The 10,549-nt window shown below is 58.6% G+C and overlaps 1 protein-coding gene across 1 annotated transcript in view; it reads left to right on the top strand.

The window, feature by feature from the left end:
* Positions 1-1,664: 1,664 nt before the first annotated feature.
* The window catches only part of PDE10A (phosphodiesterase 10A), a 304,446-nt gene continuing 295,561 nt past the window's right edge, over positions 1,665-10,549 (top strand). The window contains exon 1 of the mRNA XM_022560857.2: positions 1,665-1,754. Within this exon, the coding sequence (XP_022416565.1) occupies positions 1,688-1,754 (67 nt within the window). The 5' untranslated portion in view covers positions 1,665-1,687. The remainder of the gene's footprint in view (positions 1,755-10,549) is intronic.

Raw genomic sequence — 10,549 nt, 5'->3', positions numbered from 1 at the left:
GGCTTTGGAGTGATGGTCTCCTAGTTTTTAACCAAGGGCAGCCATAGTTTGCCCTTTCCATTCTCTAACGTGGCCGGGGCAAACTGGGTTGTGCAAACAAAGTTCGCTATAAAGTGAGTATTGGAAAGGGAGTACTGGGGACGAACCAGGTTTCTAAACCTTAGCTTATTGGAAACAGTATGCCTTGAAGGGAACTCCAACCAAATGTCTGAGTGTGCACTCTCCTGGGAGCTCTGAGCACAGCTCAGTTGGAGCTGCTGGCCCGCCGTCAGTAGGGCTCCCGGGCTCGGGCACGGAACAGGCCGACGTGGCTCGCCCAGCAGTGCACAGCTGGAGCGGCTGCAGGGCGGCGGGTACCGAATGCGGAACACTAGGATTTGAGAACGCCTCGCAGAGACGCAGCGTTTCTCGGTCCTCCCTCCCGGGCCTGGGGCGCACTGTTAGCAGAGAGCCGCCGGGGTGCGGGGCCTGGCGCGTTGAGGCCGGGAAGCTGCGGGGCGCGCTACGTGGGCGCGGGCGGTGGCGGCGGCGGCGTGGGGAGCGCCAGCTCCGCCAGTGGGCGTCTTCTGCAGCCGCTGCCGCCTCCACGGGCAGCGGCACTGCGGCGCTTCTCTCCGCTGCTTTCGAGCAGTCGCGGAGGCTCCGCCAGCGGAGCGCGCACACACCACGCCACGCTTGCTCGGCAGCCCCTCGCCCCGGCCCGGAGCACGCCCAGGGTCCTCCCACACCCAGCGCGGAACACGACGTGAAGACCGGGCCGAGAGGGAGAGAAGGGCTAGATTGACTGTCGGGCCGAGTGGCCTCGGAGGGCTGGTTGTGAGGGGGCGGAGCCCGCCGAGTCCCGGCCCGCCGCGCGCCCCTCCTGCCCGCGGCCGGCCCTCACCGGCGGCCCGAGGAGGAGGGCCATGGTCGGCCCCGTGGAGCCGCTCGTTCCCCGCCCCCAGGCCCCCCTGCCCGCGGCCGGGGACGAGCCCGGCCCCGGCAAACTCCGCCCGGATCCCGGGGGCAGCGCAGCCGGCGGGGGGAGCGCGGCGGTCCAGGGCCCGGCCCCCGAGTAGCCTGGTCGCGGCCGGGCCGAGCGCGCCGTGTCCCCGCGCCCTCCCCCCTCTTCCGCAGGCCGCGCCAGCCCCGCGGGGGGCCCCGGCGCCCTGCCTGCGCGCGGCGGCTGGGTCGCAGCCCGCGCTCCCTCCGCGCCAGCCTTCTCCTCCCCTGTCCGCTCCTCCACTCCATCTTCCTTTTACTTCTGGCCGCCGCCCCCTCCGCCCCCTCCTTCTCTTCTCCCCTCCTCATCTGCCTTTCACTTCCCCGTGCGTCTCCCAGGAAGGGAGGGCGCGGCGGCGGCGGCGATGCTGGCGGCGGCGGAGGAGGAGGACAAGAGGCAGCTCCCTTGAGCGTCCCCCCCGGCAGCAGTCACCGCGGCGGCGGGCGGCGGCGGCTCTTCCTCTCCCCTGCGCTCCAGGGCTTGCTGCTGCCAGCTCGCGCCGGGCCCCGGCCGCCGCCGCCGCCCCGGCTCCCGCTCGGCCCGGCGGTCCTCCGCGCGGGCTCCCACGGCTTCCCGGGCGCCGGCGGGGGCTGCCCCGGCCCCGGCCCCGGTCCCAGCCTCGGCGGCGGCGGCCGAACTCCGCGGTGGCCGCGAGGCGCCGGCGCCGCCCTCGCCGCCGCGTCCCCGCTGCTTTTCGGTTCCGACATGGAAGATGGACCTTCTAATAATGCGAGCTGCTTCCGAAGGCTGACGGAGTGTTTCCTGAGCCCCAGTAAGTGCCTGGCTCCACCTTCCGCGCGGTGGGCGGCCGGCAGGGTGCGTGTGCCCGGAGAGTTTGGCGGCCCGCGGGCTTCTCTGGACGGGCGGGGGGCTCGGCCAGCGGCGGGACACCGGGGTTTCCCAGGCTCCGCGTGCGTGCGGGGGAAGGGTGACCGGGAGAGCGGCGGGAGCCGAGCGTTTACAACAGGACCTGCTGCCCGCCTCGGGGTCCCGGTGCTGTTTCTGGCCACGCTTGCCCTGCACGTCTTTATACTCTCAACTCTGTGGCCACTGACGCCAGGCTCCTCTCTTTAGCCTGCGGCCACTAGGCTGGAGTCCAGGCGCTTCTTTCCGCTTGGGGTCCCGCCCGCTGCGTCCCCAGGCTAGGGGAGGGCAGGCCAGGGCCCCGGGACCCCGCGCTCCCAAACGTGAAGGCACTCGCGGTTCCCCGGGCTGGGTGTCGGCGCCTGGCCGCTCTACCCCCGGTCCCCGCAGTGACCCTGTTCTAGAGCGTGGACTAGCCGCGTGGAAGTGGGTGCGCCTCCGCCGAGAGTCCACTTTCTCTAGATCCTGGGGGTTAGCTGGTGGTCGGGTTGGTAAGGGGAAGGACAATGGGGCGTGAGGGTGGAGGAGAAAGGTGCCGCCGGTTCGGACTCCCGGCCCCCCCAGCCCCCACCCCGGGATCACGGCCACTCCGCCTCCCCAGCCCCGGGATCGGGGCTGAGAGCGCGCTGGAGCAGGGGTGGCAGAAGGCGTGTCACGGGGGAGGGGGACAAGACTGAGCAGAATCGTCAAAGCAGATATTTGCTAGAAGACAGGAGGCGGGAGATGTTAAGGGAAGAGGCGCCGGGTGCACAGAGGAGGGGGTCGCCGTTGTCTTGGATGGAGGGCGAGCGAGGTGAGGACCGGAGACCTGGGGCGGGGCGGGGAGGGAGGTCGCGCCCGCGGAACACCGGGCGACTCCGGCGCCAGCCGGGGCGGGCGCGGCCCCTCGAGGCCCTAGGCGCGGGGCTCCGGCGCCACCGTCCACCGCGTGCGCACCCGAGCCTTTGTCTGCTTCTCGCCGGGGAACCGCGTTTCCGCGGCGCCTTCTCCAGGCAGACTCTTCCAGGGTTGCTGTTGCGGCTTCCGTCTCCCATCTGCCGCTCGCTCCCCAGTCCCGGCCGGCCCGCGCCTCCTGGGTACCCGGGGTCTAACCCCTCCTCGCGGCCGGAACTTGTCTGGGCTCACCGCCCGCAGGGCGCCTTTGGGGTGCAGCCCCTGGGCGTGCGAGCGTGTACTGTGCTGCCGGGCACCCCCACCCCCTCCCCGCCCAGCCCCGCCCCGCCCCGAGATCCCGCCTCCCTGGCGAGGTTCAGTCCGAGGGGGCCGCGTGGTCCAGCGGCCTCTCGCTTGCTGGCTGTGTGGAGCCGCTGGCGGCTGTCTCTGCTCATATCTGCCGGTGGACCCGATAGGACATCGGGGCGTGGGCCCTGGACTCGCAGCTGACTCCGCCATCCTGTAGCCTCCCGTAGTCTGACCTGCACAGCAGCTCCCAGGGGTCTGCCTCCCTTGGGCCCCACCTGCGGGTGTTGATTAATTCAGAGATGTTGCGGTTCAGGGAGGACATAGACTGCGCAGGAGTGGCCTCGCCAGCTGCCCTTGGATGTGTTGGGAATGGACATTTTTATTTGCTGAAACAGAGCCTAGTGGCCGTGAACTGAATGAAGGCTGCGGGAGAGGACGGAGCTCCCAACCAGCTCTGACTTGTGTTGGGTTAGTCCGGAGCCTGGAATTGGGGCTCCTGTCTTCCCCCCTTCTCCTGCACTAGTGATTTCCTTCTGTAAAAAATAAACATCTACTCTTTACAGTTGGCAGCTGGTGGGGTAGGAGGAGTGAGGGTGTGCGGGTCAGAGGCTGCCACATCTTGCCTACGAACGTTTTGGTAAGAAGGCTGTGCTAGGGAGACAAGCTGTGCAGGGGTTTTCCTAAAATGAAGTTTCTGTTTGTATGTTGTTACTGCTGTTTGTCTAGGGTGGGGCAGGTTGTGAGGGATACTGGGGAGAAGAATAAAGATGAACAACTCAGGTGGGATGGAGATGTCCTAGGGGAGTTCCTAGCAGGCTTTCCTTTTGGAGAGACAGAGGACCCAGAGAAGAGGGCTATCTGACCCCATTTCCCACCCCCCTCACCCCTGTGGGGAGTTCCCACAGGGAGAAGCCCAGTGAGTATAGACTCAGGAGTTGTTGGGGTTTTTTGTTTGTCTTTCTCTAACCAAGTCACAGAGAGGTAGCTTGGGGTTTGAATAGGAACCAGAGGTTATAAAAATCTTCTTTGGGATGTTACTAAGGTAGTAAATACTAAGGTTCTTTTAAGCAAAATCTATTATTAGACCCACCTCACTGCAAAAGTGGAAAAAGGCTAGATGGCGACTTTAAGGACCATTGCCAGTTTCTGCTCTGACCCTGTATCCTTCACGTTGGGGGACTCTGTTTCTGTCTGTTGTTGCGTGACAAGCCACATTTGTGTGAATGACTGAAGTACCTGAAGGTCGGCAGACTTTTTTGATATTTGTCAATAAAAATGAGTCTTTTTGAGAAAACTTTGGAATTCTGTAAGAATGGAAGAACGCCCAAGTGTATACAGATGTGTCGTGATTGGTGCATGTTTATTCCCTTTTTTTCCTTTCAGTTTGATCAAACAAGCAAGTTGTCATGTAAAGGCTGCTGGGTCCAACTGTTGTTTGTAGGAATGCCTGCTTTTTATCAGCATCAAAGAGCAAATTGTGTTTTAAAAGTATAATATCCTAGTTCCATTCCTGTCCATTTTGGCTCACACAGATTCACTGGTTCGCTCAGTAACGCACGGAGCAAACACTTACTAAGAGCTACTGCCACTTGCCAGGCGCTGCCCTAGCCGGGCTGCGGTCTAAGAGGACGTCACCCACGAGGAGAAGAGAGCTCCTAGAAGCAGGTGCAGCATTGATGCCCAGTGCTAGAAGGGTCAGTGGTCACTCTACATCCCTATCAGGGTGTTGCTGACTTCACCTCATCTGCCGTCTACCTTTCTTTGCTGACCTCTGAGCTTGTCCTCAGGCACTGGGCTCGAGCACTTTACCGCTCTGAGAGTTGTTGCTGGTTGGAATAGAAAGCAAGCCTCGTGCAGGGAGAGTCCAAATCCTCCCAGAGCGAACTGAGAAGTCCATTTGGCAGCGGTGTGTGTGTGTGTGTGTGTGTGTGTGTGTGTGTGTACGCATGCACATACACACAAGAAAGGAAATCCAAGAAGTTGTGCTTCCATAGGCCAGTAGGAGCTGCATTCAGTCTTCCGGAGGAAAGAGCTTACCTTGAGTACGCTTGGTGCCGTGGCGGGAAGTGCAGGAAATATACCTGGCGGGCAAAGACTTTACCAGTCGAGTTGGGAACCCTGCCTTAAGGACTTCCAGAAGTTAAAGGAAGGTCATTGTCTTTCTGTCCCTCTCACGCATGCTCCCACCGCTCTGCTACTGTGTGTTTCCCCAGTTGGCTGCTCCAAATGATGCAGAGTGCTGTAGAAAAGAAAAGTGTTGGTCAATGAGAGATCAGAGACAGCAAGCAAAACGAGCTAGGAGAGATTTGTCAGTGCAGGTGGGAAATATTCAATACTTCTTCACACAATTTGTATATTTCTCAAATATTCCGAACAGAAAATGTGTATGTGTCTAGGAATCCTAGACTTTAAATATACTCCGCGTCCATCACCGACCACTGTTGCTCTGTTTCTTGAGACTTAAGATACTGTGTGGCCAACACTTGAGCAAATCGAGATAAATATGATCCCTTTTAAGAGCAAATGTGTCTACCGCATGGAAGCTACACTGGACTTCACGTTGAACCTGTTTTTATGGACCTGTTGAGACTGGGACTGCAGAGGGGTGCAAGGCCAACAACACAGCAACCAAACTGGGTATAACTCAATTAATAGCCAACTAACAGGTAATTATTGAGGACCTATTCAGTGCAAATCATTTTAGGGAGATGCAGATAATAAGAACTAGTCCCTCAAAGGACCTGGAATATAGATGGGATACCTACCAAGATAACCAGCAAAGGAAGGCTGTGAACTCTTCCTGCCAGGCCAGGGTGCAGGTCAGGAAATGACCAGGCGTAGTGGAGGTGCCTACGTGTGTTTTGGCTGGAGTAATCAGGGCTTAAATCCAAAGGGCAAACTGTTTAAAGCGGGTGGAACTATTTAGATTCATTAATTTTAATTTCATGAAATTCCTCTTCTAATTTCAAAAAGCTTCCATGAACAAAGATAATCCCTAAAAATTCAAATGAGCAATGGTGGAAACAGTAGAAGATGGTGCCTTCTACCGTGTCAACCTGATATATTAACTTTAGGTAATTTCTGCATCTAAAACTTTTTCTACCCCATTAAGAAAAATGAATGCAGTGCGATAGATAAATAAGTGATGGTAACGTAGCATGGTGACTGTAGTTACTAAGACGGTACTGCATATTTGAAAGTGGCTAAGAGAGTAGATCTTAAAAGTCCTCATCACACACACACACACACACACACAATGCAGCGTGCTAGATGATTACGAGAGTTCGTTTACGATAAGGCAGGTTAAACTTGGTGTGGTGAACATTTTACCAGTTAATACACTGTTAGTTTTTGTTTGTTTAAAAGCAGCTCATGAGGTCCCAGGAGGAAAGAAACTATAATTTTCATGAGAAAGGAATATTTCTGTCTTAAAAGGAGAACACTTAGTTTTAATTCAAAACATTTTAATTTCCTTTTAAAATGTAAATTACGTTCCTTCAGCTGATCTACGTCTGTCTAAGGGAAAACTCCACAGTGATAGAATCGCTCAAATCTTACAAAGGAGGCAGAGGACGCCTAGCACTCTGTTTTTATTTGTAGCATTTACCACTTTCTGGAGTTCTCGTGCTCATTTACTGGCCCACTTGTTTATCTGCCTGTCTTCCCTGTGCAGAAGGCAAGCTTGGTGCCAGCCTGAGGGCAGTGGCTTGTCTTCCTTGGTTACATCCCTGAGCCTGTAAAGGTGGCAGACACCTATATGGAGGGAGCTCAGATATTTGTGTTGAAAATTCAAAGATGAGCGGCAATGAATGACAGCGTGGTGTCTGCCTCCAAGGAGCTCAGAAGTTGAAGCCACTCATCGAAAGCGTCCTTGGTCTTGGCCCTTGTCCTGAGGAGCCAGAATTCCACCGTGGGTGAGAAAGTCTGGTAAGGGCGCACAGCCGAGCACAGAGACAGGCCAGCTGACAAGCAGGTTCCCGACGGAGGCGGTGCAGACGCTCCAGGACCCGGAGCTGAGCCCCGTCTCCTCCGAGGGCCCCAGAAAGGTTCCAGAGGAGATGCGCTGGGTCTTGCGGTGGAGGGTGCTTCCAGCCAGGGCTGGGGAGAGCCGGGTTCTGGGGAAAGCCTTTCTGGCCGGGGGAGGCACATCGGAGGCTGCTCTCAGGAGGCGGGTGGGGCGAGGCCTGGGGAGGGAGGCTGGCGAGGCTGAGAGGATTCTTCTGGACTCACGCCGAGGGCCTCACAGTTACCCTTTGAAGGACTCTACAGAAGAGGTAAGGTAGGAAGGCAGGAAGCCCACCTTCCGTGGGGGAGCTGGGCTCGTGGGCGACGGAGACAGAGGGCTCGGGCCTGTGGCGGACACCCCCAGGTGAGAAGAGGTGGGCCTGCGCCAGCCAGCCAGCACGCGGAAGGCGGCCCGAGGCAGGGAGGACGGCGGGTGGCCGGGTGAGGTGAGGGCGGAGGGCCGCTCGGTTCCTGACGGGGAGCTTGGGCTGCGTGCGGTGGCTGGGTCCTGAGAAAAGAGGGGTCGGCGCTGAGCCCCTACCCTGGGCCGAGCGTCGTCGGTGCCTACGTGCCATGGTGGAGACGCTGAGCGATCAGGCGTACAACCCAAGAGTGTCAGCCATCAGGAAGATCAAGTGCCGTGAGAGTGGGCAGGTTTGAGCGGTGGTGAGGGTCTCTCTGGGTAGAGGAGGTTAAACTGCAGGTGTTAGAGAAGGAGCGCCCCAGGCCGAGGGAGACCCAAGGCAGCGAGCGAGGGCCTTGATGCTGGGGCTTTGACCCAGGGGAACACCGTACCTGTGGAACGAAGACCACGAGGCACTCGGGCCAGGTTAGCGCTTTGTAAAATGTGCACTTTACTCCCCGTGCAAGGGGCAGGTCCTGGAAGGTTCTAAGCAGGTGGCTGATGTGTGATTTGTGATCTCAGAAGTTCATTCTGGCTGCAGTGTGGTGAGTGAATCTAGGGTCTGAGGTGGAAACGGAGGACCCAAAGGCCACCACGGTAGCCAGGACAGGAGACACTGGTGGCTTGGACTAGGGCGATGGTGATGGAAGTGGAATCCATCGAACTCCGTACCTTCGGGAGGTGTTAGAACATGTCAGACGAGCGGGCTGGTCAGCGGCTTGGAATAAGGGGGAGCAAGGACCAAGAATTAGGGCCCAGGGCTTTAGCTGGAGCACAGGCCGCAAGGTGGAACTGTGCCCAGCGCGGGGAGCTGGCAAGGGGGCCGCCAGGGACCAGGCGTCCCGCTCGGCTGTGGTAAGTCTGAGATGCCTGCTGCACGGTTTAGTGGAGATGGTAAGAAGGCAGTTGGGTAAGTCAGTCTGGAAATCAGAGGGTTGATGGACCAAGGCCAGAGAATAAAGACTGTAGTCATGGTGTCTAAAACCCTGGGGCTGTGTCCCCCACTGAGAGTCTGCAGATGCTCTACGTGACCGGGAGGGCTTCGATGGAGTCGGCTAAGGAGCAGTCGTGTGGTGCGGTGTAGGTGCTCCCCAAGTCTGATGAGCGACAGGAGGGAACCCTGCAGAGGGAGCTGATGAGCTTTGTGACTCTCCAGGTGGGCGTTGGAGCCATGGTTCTGAATGGGAACCTGCAGTAAACAGGGGGAGTGAGAGAAGGGCAGGAGTCAGAGCTGGCAGAAGAGGAGGAGCCGTGGAAGCCCTGAGAAGGAGTGCAAGAGCACGGAGGTGAAACGGGCCAGGATGAACGTGCCGTGCAATTTGGAAGAAGAACCTCGAGACAGAGGCAGCCAGGGTGCCACCAGTGACCTCTGTCCAGGGCTTCCGAGTGGAGTGACGGAGGCGGAGAGCCATCTTCAGGGGCCGAGGAGCCGGCGGGGACGCATCTGTGTGGCACTTTAGTCCTCAGAGAAGGAAAGGGGAGATGTCACCCCGTATCTACAGGGAGAGAAGAGCTGGCTTTTCCCCACGTAGGACTGGCTGGAGAGTGTTTATTTGTTGAGGAAAAGGAGTTTGAAGAGTAGGAAAAAAGAGAACGGAATAGAACCTTAGAGAAGCTGGGAGGAATGGAATGTAGTGGGCACGAGCAGGCTTGGCACAGCAAGGGGACCTTGTCCTCAGAGAGAACGGCGGGAAGAGCGGGTGTGGGTGCTGAGAAGGGTTTGGGTGGAGAGAGGGAACGGGGAGAATTAACAGCACCTTCACAGGATGCTCTCTTCCCACTTCCCTGACTGGACAACCTTGTGGGCATCTGGGAGTGAGTGGAGGGGGAGGGCCAGCCCCGAGGGGGACGAGCTGCCCGGGGCCACGCAGGAGTCGAGAGCACGACCGAGGGTCCTGTCCAGGCTGGAGAGGATGGGCTAGTGACTGGATGGTTAGCTGGGGGATGGGAATGAGTGAGAACTTTGTTTTTTCTTTGCGGTACGCGGGCCTCTCACTGTTGTGGCCTCTCCTGTTGCGGAGCACAGGCTCGGACGCGCAGGCTCAGCGGCCGTGGCTCACGGGCCCAGCCGCTCCGCGGCATGTGGGATCTTCCTGGACCGGGGCACGAACCCGTGTCCCCTGCATCAGCAGGCGGACTTTCAACCACTCTGCCACCAGGGAAGCCCGATTGAGAACTTTTTAGAAGGGAACTGATCTGATTGAAGGAACAGTTGAGGAAGACTTAGCCATCAGTGGTGTGTAGAGAGGCTTGCGTGAGAGGGGGCTGGCACAGAGCCTGTGCACACATAGAGTACGCTGAACACTTGTAAGCTCTCAGTACACATCTTGGTGAAAAGGGCCCAGTGGGATGAAATCTGAGAGGTGTCTTGAGGGAGAAAGAGTGTTTGGTATGTGGAGCTGAGCAAGGCCCTGGACAGAGGCAGGAGGGTAGGAATTTACAGCCCGAATCCAGGGAACAGGAAGTGGGATGATTTGATGGTGGTGAGGGCTTCACGCAGAAGAGAAGCGAAGGTAAAGCTGGCAGGATGGAGCAAGGAAAGACTGTCAGGTCCTCCCCGGAGGCCATTCGAATGTGTCACGGGGAAGGGGTGTCACGGGGAAGGGGTGTCACGGGGAAGGGGTGTCACGGGGAAGGGGTGGGAGGTGCCCAGGAGCACAGTGTTATCAGATGGAGTCGCACACAGGTGTTTATCGCGGGTCTGCTGTGTACCGCTTGCTGTCGTAATCACCAGTGATGGATATGTCCAGACCCGTCCTTGCCTTCAAGGAGGGATGCGGACAAGATAAAAGGCCATCACGGACAGCGGATGGAAGAGTGCGTAGGTGTGAAGAACACTCTTTAATGGCATCCACCGCCCACTGTGCACAGGGCCATTTGCTTGATATCCTGAGCTTCGGGCCCAGGTCGTGACGTCTCCTGCGACAGGGCTTCCTCCCCGATGCCAGCTGCGGGGACCCCTGGAGTCCCGCCCCGCTCCCCAGCTTGCCCGCCGGCCCCGTCCGTGTCTCCCTAATGCCCGGCGCTTGTACTCATCCACGCTTGCGGGTGCTCCTTGGGGGCAGGCAGCATGTTTTATTCTTTTTCTTAACCTCAGTGCCTAGCACAGTGCA

Source organism: Delphinapterus leucas, chromosome 12, assembly GCF_059928025.1.
Source record: "Delphinapterus leucas isolate spDelLeu-1000000601 "Yukka" chromosome 12, BTC_Dleu_Yukka2, whole genome shotgun sequence".
Taxonomy (NCBI): Eukaryota; Metazoa; Chordata; class Mammalia; order Artiodactyla; family Monodontidae; genus Delphinapterus; species Delphinapterus leucas.
Note: the sequence above shows the minus strand (reverse complement) of the source record. Positions and strands in the feature narration are given on the sequence as shown.